At 43.5% G+C, this 22,563-nt stretch overlaps 1 protein-coding gene across 37 annotated transcripts in view; it reads right to left on the reverse strand.

Moving 5' to 3' along the window:
- The window catches only part of ADGRL2 (adhesion G protein-coupled receptor L2), a 469,695-nt gene that overhangs the window by 10,083 nt on the left and 437,049 nt on the right, over positions 1–22,563 (reverse strand). For 19 of the 37 annotated variants that reach the window (XM_043553100.1, XM_043553104.1, XM_043553124.1 and 16 more), the window contains 4 exons: positions 5,375–5,466; positions 4,471–4,515; positions 4,151–4,177; positions 3,331–3,499 (listed from right to left, as the gene is read on the reverse strand). In XM_043553100.1, coding sequence (XP_043409035.1) covers positions 3,331–3,499; positions 4,151–4,177; positions 4,471–4,515; positions 5,375–5,466 — 333 coding nt within the window. The remainder of the gene's footprint in view (positions 1–3,330; positions 3,500–4,150; positions 4,178–4,470; positions 4,516–5,374; positions 5,467–22,563) is intronic. The other 18 variants (XM_043553115.1, XM_043553114.1, XM_043553111.1 and 15 more) reach the window with 1 other exon arrangement.

Below are 22,563 nucleotides of genomic sequence, written 5' to 3' on the forward strand. Positions count from 1 at the left end.
GATTAGTCATAAATGAATGTCATAAATGTTTCTAAATGAACGTCTTCATGATGCAGCTTTATGATTAGATGTATTGATGTTTATTAATATTAAAGTCATCAGAACTATTTTACAGAGTAGTTCTTTCCCTCAAATGTGTTTACTGACAACCGGTTCTAAGTAATTCTTATAGCGTGCACATATCCTGGCAGCATTGCATGGATAGTAAAAGACATGCTTCTGAAAATTTTATCCACCAGGACTTTTCCAAAGTCATCTGGCTGCTAAGACTCCTAATTTCCCAAGTTTCTTTTCAAAATGGAACTTGGGCTCCACAGTCACCTAGACACTTCTGAAAAGTTTACCTGGCCTGTGACTGTACATGAAAATGAGAGAGAGATTGTGTGAGAAAAGGTAAAATTTTCACATGTAGTACTGCAAACCCATTATAAATTAATGAAGTTTTTTTTGTATAACTCAGGCTTTGCTTTCAAAACCCCCAAGTCTTTTATTTAGAGAGTACATAGTTTTATCATGATGCTTTTATAAAAGCATGAGCAGGCTGCAAATTTGACTACTCAACTTAAAAATCAGTTTTTCAGTGAAAGCTTGAATTTTATACAGCGATACCAACTTACAAATTTTGTAAAGGAAAGGGACACTGTACATATTTTAAATGAACCCATCTATATCATACAAAAATATAATCACAGATACATAATTAAAATGGGGTAAGTTCATGAAAATGTAAAGTTCTGTATCATTAAATGACATAACATCAAAGGAAAATGTACTTCTGAATGTTAACGGATATTAAATGCTCTGAAACACTATAAAGGGACAATAGCAATCAAAGCTGTATTTTACCCAAATACCACCCTCCAGGGCCGGTTTTGCCTAATGCCTACATTGCTGTGAATGTACATTATCTGTCAGTACTGCACATTCCACTGTCATTATTTCTAAATTATAGCCTGTTTGAAACTGATGGCAGTAACAGCACTATCATCTTGTCAGGACTGGAAACATAATAGTTTTCTCTTCCACAATTCTGTATCTCTGTTCAGTTTAGTGACCAACTAGTAGTAACAGAATAAAAAGACTACATTAGCTATGCAGACAGGGACAGGATGATGATATCCACTGAAAGGCACTGAAAATTTTAAACCTTAAATAGTAGCCTTAGCATTCTTTCAGGTATAAATCTTCTTGATCTAGATTAAGTTTTTTTCATACGTGACTGGCACTTTAACATTGCTTGACTCCACTTAATATAGAAACAATGCATGAGAACAGGAAATAAAACAGCAATGTGTCTTTGGTTTTCAAATCCTATATAAGTGGTTAAAAAGGTAAAATTTTAAAATATCCTAATCTAGAAATTATTTGCATCTTTACTATGTTTACATTTTCCCCCTTTTCTATATTCAATCCCATCTCAATGGTTTTCCCTTTCTGAATGTGTAAGGAGTGCTATAGCCAACTTGATAAAACACTTCTCTCTTTTTATTAAAAACAACTAAGAGTACTTGTGGCACGTCAGAGACTAACAAATTTAAGGGGTCAAAAGGACTCCTCCTTGTTTTTGCTGATACAGACTAACACGGCTACCACTCTGAAACCTCTCTTTTTATTCTGGCTCTCTTCCTAAAACACGTTATAACAGTTTGCGTGGAAGAAGTTGTATACCTCAAATTAAGAAACACACAAAGTTAAGTGGTGAGCATGCACGATTTAAATCACAAGAATGATACTTTGCACTTAGCACCTTTTTCATCTAAGGGTCTCAAACCACTTTACAAGCATTGAGTTAATTAAGTCCCGTGAGGTACATGTAACAGGAGCTAATGATTACAAGTTCCAAAATGTAACTTGGTTAAAATATCTAGTGGCTAAATGTCTATTGTAAATTTGCTAAAATTATTTCAAAGTGGTTACATTTAAGAGAAGATAATGACTATAATTTTTCATTTTACCCCTCTCCCCTCCCTTTATTACATGTCCGTTTTACCCTCATTTGCTATACGACTCAGATGCAGACTGTAAGCTCTTTGGTACAGTTGCCATTTTCTGCGAGAGTAATGCATATACAATAACCACACACACGGGCAGCTCAGGATATTGGTAAAAGGATATTCAGCTTTAAACCTGTAGGCTGACACACGGACTCTTGCCCCAGGGTCAGTAGTTCACAGGAATTTACAAGTGAGCCCACTCCACAGTCTTTGGGCCAGTCAACATTTTTTAAAATACAAAAATTGTCAACTTTGGAAAACTCCCTTCCACCTCACATACTACCTACCACTAATGACCACATTTTTTTATCATCTGTTGGTGTTCAGCATTACATTAATTTTGGGTTCTCAGTTGACTCTGAAATGAACAGTTACCCACACTGCAGCCCTCACCCATCACCACTGGCACTACTTGGCACCTCTCAAGAGAGAAGACAAGGACCTTTCACTGATATAGAGGGTACAGTACTCCCTCAACCCCAGAAGTGATCTCCTGCAGGCTGAGACACATCTAAGCTGAAAATGAGGCTCTGATTGCAGCACGAGTAGGCATACCCACACTAGCTTTAATTTAGCCGGCATGGCTAAGATTGGTAGTGAGGAAGTGGTGGTGCAGCATTGAGCAAGGACTAGCTTCCCCAGTCCAGGCCTGCTGGGGACTCTGGGTACGTACTCAGGTTGCTGGCCCACACCAGAGTCTGTGCCACTGTGTCTTCACTGCCACTGTTACCCACATTAGCTAGATTAAGCTAGTATGGATATGCCTAGCTGCATTGCAACCACACCTTCATTTGCAGTGTAGCCAAACCCATTGACATTGTAAATGATTGGAAAGTTGAACAGCCATTGTTTGATGCTTTAACTTAGTGGTGGGCAAACTGCGGCCCCACAGGGTAATCCGCTGGCGGGCTGCCAGTTTGTTTATATTTGCATGGCCGCCCACAGCTCCCAGTGGCCGTGATTCACCAGTCCCGGCCAATGGGAGCTGTGGGAAGTTACCTATAGTAACTTTCATCCAAGATTCTCAGACCACTTTAAGAAACATTAACTAAGCCTTGCAACACCTCTGCAGTGTCCTATTAATACCCAGTGTACAGCTGCATGAGTCACAGAGTAGTTAAATGACTTGCCTAAGAGCACACAGTAAGGCACTTGATGCTAACAGTACCAATGGTTTCTGACTCCCAGTTCCCCGCTGTTGATCTAACCACTAGAAGACAGGCCTTCCCTTGAAATTACACTCTATCTCCCATTTTTCTTCATTGCTATTTCTTTTCTAAACATATCAGGCTACTGAAGAGGTATAAACCATGTATGTTTGTTTTCAGTAACTTACTTTCTTTTGAAGGGCACAATGAAAGATGAAAATAAACATTCCCTGGAAAGCATTAAATACTGTGAAAAGATATGTCATCACAACAGTCTCTTCATTGATAAACAGCAGACCAAATGACCATGTTAGGCCAAGAAGACACAGGAGAGCAAATGCACCTAAGACCCAGGACCTGTAAAAGAAAATTAATTTTAGTAACACGGCTGATAAAAATGCATACCGCCAACTCCAATATTAACATTTCAGTTGCTGCAGTTGACTTTTACTAGGTTCACATTCAAATGCAAAAAATCCTTGGCTTTAACCTTTCATCTATTAAAGAAAGAACAATTCCATTTGGTACTTTCAGTCTCCAGTGGAAACAGCAACAGTAGATATGACCTTTTTCTTATTCAAGAACTGCACAAGATGTCAAAACTATTTTAAAATGCAAAGGTATAGCACAAGCCCCAGCTACCCCACTGCTTTATCTGTATTTTTACAAAGGAGATTGGTAAATCTTGCTTAACCACTAACTGAGCCCTATATTTTGAACAGTGGTTCTTCCATATGTCACCAAATAATGTAACAAATACACAAAAGTTAAACAGCAGAGTAAAAACCTAGAACCTAAAGCTTTAATATTCTGGCAAACTCAGCTAAACTAAGACTAAGTGATCTAACTTCCACATGAAGGAGCCTTGCTGAAATGTGACAAAAATATGGATACATCCAGAGATTCCAACATGACTAGTTTAAGGAAAAAGGAATTGTAGAGAACAGCACAGAATGAAGGGGAAAGGGATTTTAGTCAGTGCATTCCACATCTAACTAATGATCTTACTTGATAAATGGTTTATTATCTTCATAGCTAGAAAGCATTATAAGCAGAAAAGAGAAACAAAATTATTAGACAGAATTGTAACAGAAATTAATATGAAAGCATTTTTGTATTTTTTATAAAAATCAGTCAAAATTAGGAAATTCAAAGTGCAGAGGCAAGCAATTTAAAATCATAAAGGCATATAATAGTTAAAAATACTTTAGCAAATTAGATATTTCCAAACTAGTTAATTAAAAGTAAGGGTGATCCACAATATTGGCGGAGTTTGTAAAATTAAAAATATCATGCTAGGAATTTGTTAATGTAGGGTTCTATCTTACCCAGGTAAGTCCGTATTATAGTAGCCATCACAAACACGGTAATTACTGGTGTGGATGAGAAGACAGAAAGAGGAAAAGGAAGAAAAGAGAGAGATGCTAAAGATTAGCGCTCTCTCTCATCATGCAACATGCAATGAAGCTGATACTGACCTATCTATAGCATCTGGTTTGCAATGTTAGCCTTAATGTAAACCTGTCTTTGCCACTTTCAGTATCCAAAACAAATCTGTAGCACCTTTTCACAACCAACCCTTAGTTACACCATCCCTTCAAAGAGTTTAAAGCTACAGCCCTCAGTTTGAAAAAAACACTAAACATAATACACTAAAAGACTATCCAAAGACTATCACAGCTGTAAGATTCTTATTAATTACGTAACACTTGCATTACTCTCCAAAAGGGATACAGAAATACAGCACCAATATAAAATAAACATTTGTTCAATTAGCATGAAAACAACAAATAATCTTCAAGTTAACAATAGTAATGGAGTCATTTCTCTTGGGAGAACTGGATTATAAATGAAAACTGCTCAGAATCCCTAAAATAAAAACGCCATTTAGCAAAACAAACTTAACATAATCATATCAGCCATGCAAACAGGAACGTCATTTTGAACTACATTTTAAATGCAAATGCAATTGCCACTTTGCTATGGAATTTCCATGAAGATACTGAAATAATTTCTTGGCACTAATTCCAGGCTGAAATGATCTAATTTTGACCAATATCTGTGACATTATAGTAACAATGTAAGAAAAGCAGGATTGGTACTGTTTCTTTCTAACTGACATTTGTAGTTGCTGGGAGACAAAGCCATGTGTTCCTAATGGAGAGTAGCTTTCAATCAGTTCAGTAATCAGAAAATAATCATAGTTCTCATACTTGAACACAAAGCACTTACTTAATGTTTTCCAACCTGCTAGAGTCTGGTTTCAGAGTGTTTGAGTGCTTCACCATTTTGCACAATGTGATCACCAGGAAGATAAGATTCAGCTGTCAAAACAGATAAGAAAGAAATTAAACTACTTTAAGTTTAACAGGTTGAATAATGAGGATGTTATTGACTTAAAAAAAACTCCTCGGTTTATTTTCAAGTATATTTAGGTGACTGGTAATGGTATTTGGAGTGTTTCACCCCTAAGATGCTGGTTCAAATATGGACAAAGGGTAACATTTTCAAAGTCCTAATTTTACCAAAATCTAGCCTCACCAAAAGTCACTACCTTCTCATACAACTTGCATTTGCCATATTTAACCTGTTGGTCTACATTTTACATTTTCAGTTTAATTCTGCCCTATTGAACATCACTATCTAAAGTTAGACTAACCTCCGCCTTACCTGCTCCTGTCTCATCCATTTGCCCCTTATGTTTTGCACCCCATTTTTGTCCTTGTTGCTACCATTCTTTCCACTTGCCACCATTCCATCTTTCCTTCCCTCTTGAGCCCTTTCCTCCTCTCACTAGTTCCATCCCTTCTATACCTGCCCTTCTTCATTCCTTCTTGCCCTCTCAAATACTACTCTTGTCTGGAAAACAATTTTTAAAAGTTGTTCCACGGTAACAAATGAAAAGCCTAGAAGACACAACAAGGGCACCTAATTTAAACCATTGTGTAGCACTGTCTACTTTCTCCATCCATTTTATTGTCTAGACATTGTTTAATTTTGATTACAAGCTGATTGTGCCAAGCGCTATGCTGTTTTATATGTCTGAAGTACCATTTATGCCGTGGTGGAAGATAATGAATGTGTCCAAGTACAAAAACGATGAAAATTATTACAGCACTTACTATTTTTTCCAGAGAAGCCCATGTGACATGAGCTGGTGGTCTCAGACCAGTTTTTAGTCCACATGACAAAAATCACCATCAGAACTGACACCTAATAACTGATGTTAGAACCTCGGAAAAGAGGCAGTTGATGAAATGGACATGGAGACTGATTTGCTTTCGAAACCAGAGGTCTCTTCAAAGTCAGAGGTGAGTACATTTTGTAACCTGCCTGAGACACACTGCAGTAGATTAATGTGATCGTTTCTGGCCCTCCTGTGCCTGGGACAAATTTTGCATTGTGCTGCACAAGTGTAATGGGGATGAGGGAGAACACAGGGAACTTCTCCTCCCACCCTTTACACAAGCAGCAGACAAATTCCCTACCTAGTACTGTACCTTCCAGATGTTGCACTTTTGTGACAAAGTCTTCGTCCTTCTAAGTCTGTAAAGTGACTGGCACATTTTGGAAGTTTCCATGATGTTAGTAACAGTGCTTGGGAAAGCACTAGGTTTGGGGGGCTCGGACCCTGAGCTGGACAGTGTTCTATAGAACCACAGGGGTGTGGCCTGCCAGCTAAGAGGCATTCCCAGACCCCTCGCTTGTTTGCCATCTGTGGTCTGTAGTGCACGCTAACTGAAAGTGTGCATTTCTTTTCAGGCCAGTAGTAAAGCTCAGCTGTAAGCCTAACTGCCCTAACGAGCTAGCTTGGAGTATCCTGCAGTGTGCCAGTAGGATGCTTCCTGGATCAGACACCCATGGATCAGGCATGGCTTAGCCCCTGAACGGCTATAGTAACTGGAGGTCTTTGAGATGTGTGGTCTCTATGGGTATTCACTGTGGGTACACATGCACACCATGCACCCTGGATTGGAAACTCTTCACCAGTAAAAAGAAAAGGAGTACTTGTGCCACCTTAGAGACTAACACAGTTATTTGCGCATAAGCTTTCGTGAGCTACAGCTCACTTCATTGGATGCATTCAGTGGATGCTCACAAAAGCTTATGATCAAATAAATTTGTTAGTCTCTAAGGTGCCACAGGTACTCCTTTTCTTTTTGCGAACACAGACTAACACGGCTGCTACTCTGAAACTCTTCACCAGTAGTGACGGGTAAGTTTGTACCCTTTGCCTCCTCGTGCTCTCATCCAAGAGCATAAGGGGTGGCATGGTTTGACTGCCTCTCCAGTTCTTATTCTACTTCTAATCATATGAGGACCCAAGCAGAGGGGAAGAGAGTGGGTCATGAATATCCACAGGGACTACGTATTTTGAAGAACTCCAGTTACTATAAGGTAAGGAACCTGCTGACACTTCACTCTAAGCATAGTGCCTGATAAATGTATGAATGAAGCCCCAAGTTGGCCTCTACAGATCTCCCAAGATTGGGATTCCTTGTAGGGAGGCCAACGAGAGCAGCTTGAGCTCTGGTAGATGAACCATGACATACTGAGGAGGAGGGGCTTCTGCAAGCTGCTAGCAGAGGATACAGCTGGAGATCCATTTTGAGTGTCCTTGGGAAGATATTTCCTCTCCTTGCATCCTCTCAGCAAAAGTGATGAATAACCTTGGAGATCTTCTAAAGGGCTGTATCCTGTACAGACAGACGGTCAGAGCACTGCATACATCTAGGGAATAGTGCTTTCTGTGCTCCCTCATATTGTGAAGTTTTGGTTAAAATACTGGTGGACTGTCTGGTTGAAGTAAAAGTCAGAAGGAACTTTGAGGATAAACTTGGGATGCAATCTCAGAGATACTTTGTCTTATGACAAATCATATAAGGTGGGGTTGCAATAAATACCCCAAGCTCACTCACTCCCCGGGCTGAGGTGATAGCCATTAGGAAAACCACCTTTATAGATAAATGGAAGAGGGAGCAGGAGGCGTAGAGTTCAAATGGCAAAGTCAACAGCACCGATTCATATCCTAAGTGGGCATATGCTTTGATACTGGCAGGAATTTTCTGACAATGCCTTTTAAGAATTTTACTGTTGTGGGGTAGAATAAAACAAAGCAGTTCTCCACCATTAGGGGGCAACGAAAGGCATTAATGGCTGCTAAATATACCTGCACTGAACTGATACAACTGATGGCTTCAAGGAGAGAAGACAGTCCAGGATAAGAGGAATCCCTGACCCCGCTGGAGACAACTGATACTTCTGACACCACAAGGAGAATCGCTTCCATGTGGCAGCATCACACTTTCATGGAGAGGGCTTCCAACTATTGAGATAGAGGGATTGGACTTCCTCTGAGCAGGATCTCTCTAAATTCATTCCCCATCCAAAATCCGGGCTGCCAGATGGAGGGATGCTGGATTGGGATGGCTGGTCCTGACTCCATTCTGTGACAATAGGTTTGGAGATGGCAGTAAGTAAACGTACTGGCAGGAGGCCATCTGCAGAGCCATGGTGAACCAGGACTGTCATGGCCACCATGGTATTATTAAAGTCAGTACTGCCTTGTCCAACTTCGTGTTTCAGAATATATGAGGTTGGAGAGGGATGACAGGGAAGGCATATATCAATAGGCCTGACCATTGCTTTAGGAGGGCATCCCCTCCGGAGTTGTGCCTCTGTGTGTCTCAAGAGCAATAGGCTGGGAACTTCTTGTTTCCCTGAGTGGTAAAGAGGTCCCACGATGGGAATAATATCTGCTGTACCACCGACGTGGAGTTCCCACTTGTGATCCTTGTGAAAATGCCTGCTGAGGCTGTCTGCTCAGGATTTCATCGTTCCTAGTATGTGCACTGCAGTGAGGATGATCTGATGGTGGATGCACCAATTTCAGAGCGGGCCAGCCTCCCTCCAGAGTGGTACGGACTCTGGTCCTCTCTGTTCGTTTATACATAGCAGGGACGGGAAGCAGGCTGGAACAAGGGCAAGTACAGTTGTGGATGTGGTATGCGTTGAGCAGCCACTAAACTGCTGTGGGGGCCAAGCTTATAAGCAGGACTGCTAAACTAGCAGCCAATCAGAGGCTGTGCCCACTCAGAGTTCTAAGGTTCCTTGCAGCGCAGTTAGCTAGGGAGCAGGCCAGCAGTTGTGCCTAGGTGGTCTGGTACCTGACAGTCCAGGAATCTTGAGCTGCATAACTGTCCAGCCTCATAGAGACACATCTATAATGAGTGCCTTTGTGGGAAGGGAGGGAGCAAAGGGAACCACCACACAAACAATGTCCTTCTCCCACCAGGTGAGAGGTGTCCAGATGCTAAGAGAAACTGAGATTCTCTTGTCCAAGGAATCTCTGTTTGGAAGGTAGACCTTTCTCGTCCAAGCCAGGATACTGCACAAGTGTAGCCTGGGAAAAGGTGGCCACATAGGTGCATGCTACCATGCAGCCTTGGAGGACCAAGCAGGACCAGACTGTTGTCTAAAGACTGAGATGAATGCTGAGGTCTCTCATTATGAGGAATCTGTCTAGGGAGGGAAATATACTTTAGAGTCGCTGGCGCAAGCGCACAGCTACCATCACCATGACCTTTGTAAAAACCCTTTGGGCCACTGCAAGGCCAAACGGGAACATCTTGTACTGGGTTTAGTCTCTAAACCCACTGAAAAATGCAGGAATTACCAGTGCTGGGGAAATGTCTTTATGAAAATAAACATCTTAAATTGAGAATCACATATCAGTCTCCTTTGTTTAGGGAGAGGATTAGAGCAACTAGGGTAATCATCCTGAATTTTATGTGGTAGATGAAGACATTCAAATGCCTGAGGTCCAGGATGAACCTGCAACTCCCTTTCTTTTTGGGGATCAGGAAGTATTTGGAGAAAAAGCCCTTTCCCCGATTATGGTCTCTCCAGCCCCTACCTAGATTAAGCAGCTGGGTCTGGACAAGGGACAATAGTGGAGTGGTGTGTCGGCCGCACTGTACTCTATGGTGCTTTCCTGGTTGCTCAGGGGGCCTCTGGTAGAATGGCCATGGGGCTGCACCACTTTAGAATATTTTCTGCAAGATGGTGGGGTGCACATTCCCAAGGAATGGAGAGTGGCATGAGAGTATTGGAGTGAGTGACTCACTGGTTTTCTTGCTGAAGGCTTGCTAACCTCAAAGGGGAGATCTTCTACCATCACCTGAACCTTTTTGGGGAACCCTAATGGCTGCAGCCAAGAAACCTACCTACCTAACTACTGACATCACCATGGAGCAGGAAGCTGTGTCCGCTATGTCCAATGACAGCTGAAGGGATGACCTGGCCATTAGCTTTCCAGAATAGCCTGGAATTGTGGCTTACACTACTAACATAATTTATTGGTCAACTCTTGTGGTAGTTCATGACGCTGTATTGTGACATGAGCATCCAGTAGCTCTTGATATGGAAAAGTAGACTGGCTGAAGAAAAGTTCTTTCTGGCATCCTTGTCTGAAGGAATGATCCTTGACTGATTAGTCATTCTGCTCTGTGACAGATTAGACAACCTGAGAGTTCTGATTTGGGTAAGAGAAAAAATATTCTGCCTCTTTAGGGGAAACAAAATACTTCTTTTCAGTTCTCTTTGGGGAAGGGGCCCAGGTGGCTATGGTGTCCTTAGCTGGCTCCAAAACAGCCTCATTCATAGGAAGTGCCACTTTGGAGGGTGCCACTGACAAGAGAATGTCTATGACGACGTGGAGAGAAGGGGGGACCTGGACCTCTTCCAGCGAGATGTGGGAGGGTCTAAGTATTCCTCTGGAGAAGTTCATGGTACTGCTTGTAATCATCTTGAGGAGGGGGAGACTGGTATCATTGCCTTGTCTACAGATGAAAAAGAAGCCCTTGGCAGATTCAGAGGTACTGGCTGCTCATGTCTTTTGCCTGACCTAGAGAGGGCTCAGGCTCTACCACTGGAGGTGATTTCTGATTAAATCTGTGCCCTCGGTGTTCAAAGTCTGGGACTCGATAGTAAGGGCTCAAGTGCTCCAGTATGGCCAGTAGGTGGGTTCGCAGGGATGGGGGCAGATCCCATGGGCATTGCTATTAATCCCTGAGTGCTCTGTATGAGTCCTGGGATGAGGTTTTGGCAGCCCTATACAGGTTGACTTTGTGTGTGCAGACCATTGGTGGAACTGGCAGTGCCAACTTCTATACTTCCACAGAGTAAGAGCCATCCAACTCGAAGGGCGGAGCCAGCAGTACCAATTGTCTTCTGGCAGTGTGGCTACGGGTATTCCCTGGAAAGCAGGGTCCTGATGATCCTTGAGAAGGGCGTACCAAGGTCTGACCAGAGGAGAATTGGAAGAAGTCATCGGTATGTGATCTGTCAGTGCAAGCTTAGGCATGCAGTGTAGTACTGCCAGGGCAGATGGTGAGTGCTTTTTTACTTTCCTTACGCGCCTGGAGGATGGTTTCAGAGCACTGGAAGCTGGCTGTCAGAGCTGGCTTGTGCTCCCAGTGAACTCCAGGAGCACCTCCCTCTGTGGTATGGAGTCTCATGCTGTCCCGAGGGAAGATACAGCTCCCTTCTTTGAGGACTGATGAGACTTGTTTGCCTTCTTACGAGTGTATTTCTCCTTGTCTTCTTCATGCTTCCACTTTGCAGAGTCCCTGAGCCTGCTAGGTTCCAGTCAGTGAGGCGGAGAGCGGGAGGTCAATCTGATCAAAGTCTCACAGAATGCTCCATCTGGTTCTTGCAGAGTCTGAACTCCTGAGACTGCCTAGGGCAAGGGGAAAAGGAGCGGCAGATCTCACACTTTGATGGGATGTGTGATTCCCCAATGCAGTAGAGGCAGTTCTCATGCAGGTCACTTACTGGTAAGACCCACAGGTAGACAAGGTAAGACTTGAAGTTTGGGACCTTAGGCACATGTACCCTGAGTGTTGGGAAAATTAGCTAATAGGGGCCAGGAGTTCCCCCTCTGTAACTGTGACTAAGACTACTCACTAACTAAATACTAAAACTATTAACAATAATAAACTATTTACAGTTTTACTAGTTAGAGATTCGAGCAAGCTAGAAAGCTACAAACACAGGACAGTTTGGTCTCAGGCTGTGAGTAGTAGAGGCAGTAGGTCTGTGTCATCCCTTACCACTTTGTTGAGAGCATGAGGTGAATGGCCAAAGAACAGACCAATGGACACTACTATTGAATTTTCAGTCCTGGGCGCATGGAGTGCACGCACTCCCACAGTGAATACCCATAGGCACCAGCACTCGAGGAAAACTGGCAGGATGATTCTTTGAACATGAGAAGTCTAATTGGCAGCTAGGCATCTAAAATGTGGAAAAATAAAAGCCTTATAGAGTAAGGATCCCATCCTGCAATGATATGCAAGCAGTCAAGTCCCTACCCCTGAGCCTACACAATGTTCTAATAGGGCAACAGGGCTTCACGCAGGCTTTGCCTGTATGGATTTCATTGCAGAATCGGAGGCTGTTACCAAACATTTTCTCAATATTCATTAAAATTTAGAAAATAGAACTGAAAAGTAGCCCAGTATTTTACTAAAGTTGTATTATGGTAGATGAAAAAGAACCTTAAAAATAAAAAGCATTAAAGGACTGTACTTTCAAGACAAAGTAACTATGACAACAGATGATATGATACTTGTTCTCCACATCTCTGTGAAAAATGATATAATTTGAAACATCAGCAACAAAAGAACACTAGTTCACCTCTGAAAAAGGATTAAAAAACATTGGTTCTGTATATGCACTCTGTAACTATCAGAAAATTATTCTAGCTGTGCAAAAACTGTAAGTGGCATCGAGCTAACCTTGGGGAAAGACACATCCTCTTTTATCTCACTCACCTCCTCTCATGAAAAAAGGGGTTCAGTTCTTTTAAATAAGTTGCTGTTCTGGGTGTATTCATTTTATTACATAGTACACCAAGCAGAAAGGACACGGGAACATGATGGAAAATAATTACTTTTAGAATAAATGGCTTTAACTCCTCTTTCTATTGAGGGCAGTGTGTGTGTGCATGCACGAGAGAGAATGAACCAGATATTTTGCTTCTTTTCCACTAATCTGTATCAGCTGTTATCCAGATGATTCAATGCATCTGAAGTTGTTGTTTTAAGAAGAATCAGTCATCCTAAATACTGAATTTCTTAATATCAATAGAAATTTTAAAAAAAATCACATTCCAATGCATAAAATTCACAGAGGCCTATCGAATGGCAGGTAGAGTTTTGTGTTTGCACTTCTGAAAAAATGGGCCTCTCCGTAGCCTATAACAATTCAACCAATGGACATGATGTTTTTTGCTTTCACAACTGCAGCATTACATTACACCGAATTTTCCACCTGTCTGAAGAAGATCAAACATTGACCCAAGTCCATCTAATTACTCTTTTAGCATTATAAATCAATCTAACCTTCAGCTGATCTATATCTATTCTCCTCTTCCTCCATAAAAAATATGGGACACCCAAACTCTTGAGTTAGTAGTTTCATCTTTTAGAGTTTGACACTCTCCAGTAAACACCAGTGAGTTATCAGTTAATATGTATCTGCTGTCTAATAGATTTTTAAAAGAAATTATCCTTTAATGAGTTCCAACTCCAGTTGGTAGATGTGTTGCTGCAAGCCAAACTAAGGAGAGACGTTCATCTTGGGTGGACTTCAAAGAACTCAAATGCACAGGCAATGTGTGATGATAGGTTCAAAGAGTCTTGCTGAACAACAGTACAGGCCCTCAGAATCTAGCACAGCTTCACATTAAGAGAAGGTTACACACCTTGCAGTAACTGAGGTTCTTCGAGATGTGTGTCCCTGTGGGTACTCCACTCCAGGTGACGGTGCGTCTTGGTGCCATTGATCGGAGATCTTTGGTAGCAGTGCCTGGTAAGGATGCACGCGCCCAGCTGTTGTCTTGCAGCATCGTTAGGGTCTATCTGTGTGCGCGCGTCCCACACCCCCTCAGATCCTTCTCTACCGTAGAGTCGTCTTATTCGTACTCCAAAGTAGAAGGGAGAAGGGTGGGTAGTGGAGCACCCACAGGGACACACATCTCAAAAAACCTCAGTTACTGCAAGGTGAGTAACCTTCTCTTCTTCTTCAAGTGCTGTCCCTGTGGGTGCTCTACTCCAGGCGAATGTGAGGCAGTACCCACTATGGTTGGTGGGACTTTGGAGTTGTGCCATTGATAACGGTAGACAGTACTGTGTGGCCTACCATGGCGTCTGTGTGATAGCGTAATGTTTGGTGAATGTGTGGCCTGATGCCCATGTGGCCGCCTTGCATATGTCGGTAATAGGTACATGTTGCAGGAATGCAATGGATGTTGACAGCTCTAGTAGAGTGTGTTCTGATGCCCTCTGGGGGTTGAGCATTCTGGGTCTGGTAGCATGACCTAATGCATTCAGATAGACACTTGAAGAGTCATTGCTAGGAAAGAGCAGCACCCTTCAATCGTTCGGTAGTGGACACAAATAGTCTAGGGGATTTACTGAATGCCTTAGTTCTACCTAATTAAAAGGCAATTGCACGTCTGACATCAAGAGTATGTAATGCCGCTTCCTGTGGGTTCTTATGAGGTCTGGGGTAGAATGCAGGTAGGTATATTGGCTGATTGAGATGGAAAGTGGACGCCACCTTGGGAAGAAATTTGGGGTGTGGTCGCATCGTGATCTTATCTTTGAAGAAAACTGTGTAGGGAGGGTAGGCCATTAGTATGCTTATCTCCGAGGGATGCGGTCCCAAATCCTGCTCTGGAGCAGAATAGATGGCATTTGCAGTTTTGTGTTGTGGCAAACAGGTCTACCGACAGGGTGCCCCAGTAGGAGAAGAGCTACCGCAGTATCGTGGGGTGCAATTCCCATTCATGTTCTTGTGAGAAGTGTCTGCTGAGTGTGTTGGCGGTAGTGTGCTGACACTCAGGCAGGTAGGAAGCAGTGATCTCTATGTGATGTTGTATACACCAATTCCATAGTTGGATGGCTTCTGTGCATAGAGAGTGCAATTCCCCCTCTCCCCCCGCCCCCGAATCTGTTGATATAGAACATGCATGCTATATTGTCTGTCAAGACCCAAATAGATTTTTTCCTTATGACTGGGAGAAAGTGGAGGCAGGCATATCTGACTGCTCTGAGCTCTAGAAGATTTATGTGCAGACATGTCTCTGACAGGGATCATCGGCCCTGTGTTGTGTGAGCTCCCAGGTGCACTCCCCAGCCTATCAGGGAAGCATCTGTCATGAGCATGAGCACAGGGGAATTTTGATGGAAAGGGACGCCTGTGCATACGTTCCCCAGTTTTGTCCACCATTGTAGGGAGATTAAAACCTTTGCTGGAGGAGTTAGCATCATGCGGAGGCTGTGCCTGCTGGGTTTGTATATGGAGCTGAGCCAACCCTGAAGGCACCTCATACGTAGTCTGGCATATTTGATCATGAAGGTGGTGGCTGTCATGTGACCAAGAAGCTGCAGGCATGTTCTTGCCTCTACTCTGGGGCAAACAGATAACGTGCCTATGAGGTGTGTGATGGCGAGGAATCTGGTGTGTGCGAGTGAGGCTCTGGTCAAAACTGAGTCCAGGTGAGCCCTGATGAACTCGATTTTCTGTGTGGGTATCAGGGGGGACTTTTGGAAGTCTATTTGCAGGCCTAGACTGTGGAAGAGGGAGATGGTAAAACAAGTGGCCTCTAATGTCTCGTTGTATGAACGGCCTTTGATCAGGCAGTCGTCTAGGTAGGGGAAAAGTATAATTCCGTGTTTGCGTAGGTGGGCCACCACTACTGCAAGAGTCTTGGAGAACACTCTCGGTGCTGAGGAGAGTCCAAATGGTAGCACTCTCTATTGGAAGTGTTTGTGCCCTACTGTGAATTGCAGAAAGCGTCTGTGTGCTGGGTGAATAGATATTTGAAAATAGGCATCCTGTAGGTCGAGGGCTGAGAACCATTCCCCTTGTTCCAGCGCGGGTATTACTGTGCCTAATGTGACCATCTTTTAATTTCTGAACACGTACAAATTTGTTCAGTCTTCATAGGTCTAGTACAGGTCGCCATCCTCTGCCTTTCTTCTGGGTCAGAAAGTAGTGAGAGTAAAACCCTTGTCCCCGATGTTGGGCCGGTACATGTTCCACTGCAGAGCTGTAGAAGATGAGTCACCTCTGCTTGAAGTAGGGGCTCGTCAGAGGGGTCCCTGAAGAGGGATGGGGAAGGATGGGTGGGCATGAAGTGAAAGGGATGGAGTAGCTCAATTGTACTATTTCTAGGACCCAGTGGTCCTGTGTGACCTGTTGCCAGACATGGTGGAAAAACAGGAGATAGTGGCCAAATGGGCAAGTAAGTGGTGGTGCCAAGGGATGGTCACGCAGACCCCCAAACAAGGCTTCAAAATTGTTGTTTGTTTCCCAATGTGTGGGATGTAGTTGGTTGCGCTTGGTTTTGTCTGCCCTGGGAGGTCTGTTGCAGTTCTTCCCATTACCGTATGGTCTCAACTGGGGCCAGTGATATTGTTGATAAGGTTGATACCGTTGCCTTCTGTGTGTGTATGGGGGGGGGAGGGGGGGGGAGGACACGACGACAGACAGTTACATCCCCAGGGTGCATAGAGTGACCCTGGAGTCCTTCATAGTGTGAAGGACTTCATCAGGGGTTTTTTGTTTTAGGTTTTTTGTTTGTTTTTTTTTTGGAAAAAAGTTTATCCTTATGAAAGGGAAGGTACTCCACTTTGGTCTGCAGATCTTTAGGGATGCCAGACGCAGACAGCCAGGAAGACTGGTGCATCACTACCACAGTGGCAGTAGTACAGGCCACTGTGTCAGCCATGTCCAGGGATGCTTGTAGCACCGTCCTAGACACCAGTTGATCTTTGACGAGGACTGATCTAAAATCTGATCTTCTGTCCTCTGGGATAGGGGAGGTAAATTCAAATAACTTGTTGTAATTGTCATAGTCGTAGCTTGCGGGGGGGGGGGGGGGGGAAGTAATTTGCAATTCTGAATTGCAGAGTGGAGAAGGTGTAAACCTTGCGGCCCAGGAGGTCAAGTCGTTCGAGGTCCTTATCTTGCGGAGTGGGCCGGTATTGTGGTTGCTTTGTTCTGTTGGTAGCTGCCTCAACCATAAGAGAGCTGGGCTGTGGGTGGGAAAATAAAAAGTCTACATCCTTAGCTGTACATAATGTTTACATTCAGCCCTTTTACATGTTGGTAGGATGGAGGCAGGGGTCTGCCATATAGTGTCAGCAGGTTCCAGTAGGGCCTCATTTATGGGTAGTGCAATCTTTGATGGCGCAGAGGGTTTTCAGGAGTCTGTGTTGTGTCTCCTCCTAATGGAAAGTCCTGACTGATTGCCACTCTCTTAAAAAGTTCCTGGAACTACTTAAAATCGTCCATGTTCTGTGGTGGTGGTGGCATGAAAGCTTCATCTTCAGCTGACAGAGAATTATGATCAGATGATACAGGGAAAGGTTCATAGCCCATTTCTTCAAGGTGGGGGGCTCAGGAGCTCTGGATGTAGATGGAGCTGGAGATAGAGGTGCAGAGTGCGTCTGCAGTCTGGTGGAGGGTCCACAAGAAGGACTGGCATCATGGGCAGACCAAGGGTACCGCTGTGGCCACTACATAGGGTATGAAAAGTGGGGCACTGCCCATGGGGGGACAAAACAGGGAAATTGAGGCTGGTTCTTGTGGGGTGCCATGCCTTGAAATAGGTATGGCTCTGGAGGGGGAGGGAAGTCAGGCAGGGAAAATTCTGCCTGCTGCGGCATGTCATTCTCACTGTCAGTGAGCGCGGCCAGGTCAAGTGGCGAGAGTGGCTGATCAAAGAGTGAGCGCTCGGTGCCTAGGAGAGGGGAATCAGGCTCTGGGGCCATGGAGATGTCAGCATGATTTAAGAATTGCTGCTGCTTCATGGGCTGCGGTGCTAAGGGTCTCAGAGTGTGAGCCAATTTCCGCAGCGATATCTATTTAGCCTTGGTGGGCGCCTATAGGTGCCCGCCGGGAGTGGTGTGGCTGCAGCGGGGGTTATTGTCAGTCTCAGTGCTGACGGTCTTGTCGGTGCCGAGGTGGACCGCGCAGCCAGTACCGAGTCTGTTTGCGGTGCCGGCAGGGTTGGTGCAGAGGAAAGTTGCCCGCTGTGGGGGGGTTGAGTCCTTGTTTCTGTGCCCCATGTGAGCCGTGTTTGAGATGGTGTGGAGGTCAGCTGCGATGGTTCTTGGTGCTGTCAGCACCAGGGGAAGTGACTTCGCTGGAGACCTTTTTAGTTTCTGTAGGTCTCTGTGTGGAGAGGTTGGGGCTTCCTGCCTCTTCACATGAGAGGGTGAAGCCGTGTTCCTGGTCGGTTCCAAACTGGCAGGGGAGCGTGAGGGAGAGGGTTTACTTGTGCCCGTCTCTGCTGGTGGCTGCAGGGATTTCTCCATAAGGAGCATTTTCAGCCGCCTGTCTCTGTCACGGCGAGCCCTGGTTTTCAGGCTATTACAATGGACGCACTTTGCGGGGACGTGTGTCTCACCTAGACACTTCACCCACAGTGTGTCCATCAGACCGTGGCATAGATTGATTGCAGAAGCCTCATTTTTTGAATCCAGGGGACGCCGGCATCATGAAGCTATGATTGCCTGGGGGGGAAAGTCTCAGCAGGAGATGAACGTGAGAGAAAAAAAGTTATGTTTTTTTTTAAACTAACGAACAATGAATAACTAGTCTAAAGGAAGGGAAAGAACTGGGATATTTCTAGCTAACTATTTCTACTTGTTTCCTTCAGTGACCAGGCAAGAGGTTCAGCACTGCCCCGAGTCCCGTCTTCAGCTGAGAACAGTTGAAAAGGAACTGAGGGGGTGCAGGAGACGCACGCACAAACAGACCTTAACGATGCCGTGAGACAACAACTGGGTGGGTGCATCCCGGCCAGGCACTGCTACCGAAGATCTACGATCAACAGCACCAGGACACACAGTCACCTAGAGCACCCACAGGAACAGCACTCGAAGAAGTGAAAGTTCATTTGATGTCACCAAAATTTTGCATCTTCTTGTGATTAGCAGAGCTACTGAATTCACAAGGCTTCCACCATTTTAGGCAAAGTCTTATGAAATTTTGGATTCCTAAAATCAGAATCCAAACCCTAATACTGATTTGGCCTCAAATATCAATTCTAAACCAAAGTCTAAATACTGCCTTCTTAGCTCATCTCTAGCTGTATTACCTATACATACATAGGGTGATTTTCAAAAACAGTCAACACTGGGCTAACTCTGGGAGCTGGGTGGGTCAGCACCTCTGAAAATCAGGCCTAAAGTGCCTAAATATGAATTTAGGAGTCTAACTAGCCAACAAGGTTTGAAAATTCTGCTTTACATGAATAATGAGACAGTCCGCAGATAAATTTGAGAGAATTATAATGTAAAATCACTACATAGCACAGATAGGTTATTCCATAATTGCCCACTAAAATGTTTTGCACTTTCTTCTGAAAGCATATGATAACTGGCCACTGGGAGACATGGGATACATGGCCCACTGGTCTGATCTAGCATTGCAATTCCTGTGTTCCTACAAACATTTTATATAGCTGTAAAAGAATTTACAGGAACTATTTTTTAGAACAAAATTCCTCCACCTGTAAAGACAGGCTGTCTTATCATAAATCCAAAAATAGAATCATAGAACTGGAAGTGACCTTGAGAGGTCATCCAGTCCAGTCCCCTCCACTTGTGGCAGGACTAATTATCTAGCCCATTCCTGACAGGTGTTTGTCTAACTGCTCTTAATAATTTCCAATGATGGAGATTCCACAACCTCCTTAGGAAATTTATTCCAGTGCTTAACCACCCTGACTGTTAGGAAGTTTTTCCTAATGCCCAACCTAAACCTCCCTTGCTGCAATTTAAGCTGATTGCTTCTTGTCCTATCCTCAGAGGTTAAGAAAAATAATATTTCTTCCTCCTCCTTGTAACAACCTTTTACATGCATGAAAAATGTTGTCATGTCCCCTCTCTGTCTTCCCTTTTCCAGACTAAACAAACCCAATTTTTTCCATCTTTCCTCATAGGTCATGTTTTCTAGACCTTTAATCATTTTTGTTCCTTTTCTCTGGACTGTCTCCAGTTTGTCCACATCTTTCCTGAAATGTGGTGCCCAGAACTGGACACAATACTCCCGTTGAGGCCTAATCAGAGCGGAGTAGAGAAGAATTACTTCCTGTGTCTTCCTTACAACACTCCTGCTAATGCATCCCAGAATGATGTTTGCTTTTTTTGCAACAGCGTCACACAGTCATATTTAGCTTGTGGTCCACTATGACACCCAGATCCCTTTCCGCAGTACTCTTTCCTAGGCAGTCATTTCCCATTTTGTATGTGTGCAACTGATTGTTCCTTCCTAAGTGGAGTACTTTGCATTTGTTCTTATTGAATTTCATCCTATTTCTCCAGTTTGTCCAGATCATTTTTAATTTTAATCCTGTCCTCCAGAGCACTTGCAACCCCTCCCAGCTTGGTATCATCTGCAAACTTTATAAGTGTACTCTGTATGCCATTATCTAAATCATTGATGAAGATATTGAACAGAACTGGACCTGATCCCTGCGGGACCCCACTCGTTATGCCCTTCCAGCATAACTGTGTACCATTGATAACTAATCTCTGGGAATGGTTTTCCAACCAGTTATGCACCCACCTTATAGTAGCTCCCTCTAGGTTGCATTTCCCTAGTTTATTTATGAGAATGTCATGTGGGATAGTATCAAAAGCTTTACTAATATCAAGAGGTACCACGTCTACCACTTCCCCACATTCACAAGGCTTGTTACTCTGTCAAAGAAAGCTGGGTACAGAAGTTCTGGGTACAGAAGTTAAGCTGACTGGTCTGTAATTTCCTGGGTTGTCCTTATTTCCCTTTTTATAGATGGGCACTATATCTGCCCTTTTCCAGTCTTCTGGAATCTCTCCCATCTTCCATGACTTCTCAAAGATAATCGCTAATGGCTCAGATATCTCCTCAGTCAGCTCCTTGAGTATTCTAGGATGCATTTCATTAGGCCCTGGTCACTTGAAGACATCTAATTTCTCTAAGTAATTTTTATTTTGTTCTTTCCCTATTTTAGCCTCTTCTGATCCTATCTCTTTTTCACTGGCATTCACTACGTTAGATGTCCAATCACCACCAATCTTCTTGGTGAAAACAGAAACAAAGAAGTAATCAAGCCCCTCTGCCATTTCCAAATTTTCTGTTATTCTCCCCCTCTTCCCCCATTGAGTAATGGTCCTACCCTGTCCTTGGTCTTCCTCTTGCTTCTAATGTATTTGTAGAATGTTTTCTTGTGAGCCTTTATGTCTCTAGCTAATTTGATCTCATTTTGTGCCTTGGCCTTTCTAATTTTGTCCCTACATACTTGTGTTATTGCTTATACTCATCCTTTGTAATCTGACCTAGTTTCCATTTTTTGTAGGACTCTTTTTTTTGATTTTTAGGTCATTGAAGATCTCCTGGTTAAGCCAGGGTGGTCTCTTGCCAACTTCCTATGTGGGATAGTTTGCTCTTGTGCCCTAAATAATGTCTCTTTGAAAAACTGCCAACTGTCTTCTATTGTTTTTCCCCTTAGACTTGCTTCCCAAGCGATCTTACCTACCAACTTCTTGAGTTTGCTAGTCTGCCTTCTTGAAATCCATTGTCTTTATTTTGCTGTTCTCCCTCCTACCATTCCTTAGAATCAGGAACTCTGTCATTTCATGATCACTTTCACCCAAGCTGCCTTCTACTTTCAAATGCTCAACCAGTTCCCCCCTATTTGTCAGAATCAAATCTAGAACAGCCTCTCCCCTTGGTAGCTGTCCCCACCTTCTGAAATAAAAAATGGTCTCCAATACATTCCAAGAATTTCCTGGATAATCCGTGCCCTGCTGCGTTATTTTCCCAACAGATGTCCGGGTAGCTGAAGTTCCCCATCACCACCAATCCCTGTGCTTTGGATGATTTCGTTAGCTGTTTAAAAAAAGCCTCATCTACCTCTTTTTCCTGGTTTGGTGGTCTGTAGTAGACCCCTTCTATGACATCACCCTTGTTTTTTTCCCCTTTTATCCTTACCCAGAGACTTTCAACAAGTCTGTCTCCTATTTCCACCTCAATCTCAGTCCAAGTGTATACATTTTTAATATATAAGGCAACACCACCTCCCTTTTTTCCCTACCGGTCCTTCCTGAGCAAAATGTACCCTTCTATACCAGTATTCCAGTCGTGTATTATCCCCCAGGTCTCTGTGATGCCAACTATGTCATAGTTGTGTTTATTTACTAGCATTTTGCGTTCTTCCTGCTTATTCCCTATACTTCTTGCATTCATATACAGACATCTAAGATACTGATTTGATTTGATATACAAGATCGAGGAAGAAGAAAATTATCACAAACATTTCAAAAAAATCTCTATCTATAAAAATGTCATAAAATCTA

Source organism: Chelonia mydas, chromosome 8, assembly GCF_015237465.2.
Source record: "Chelonia mydas isolate rCheMyd1 chromosome 8, rCheMyd1.pri.v2, whole genome shotgun sequence".
Classification (NCBI taxonomy): domain Eukaryota; kingdom Metazoa; phylum Chordata; order Testudines; family Cheloniidae; genus Chelonia; species Chelonia mydas.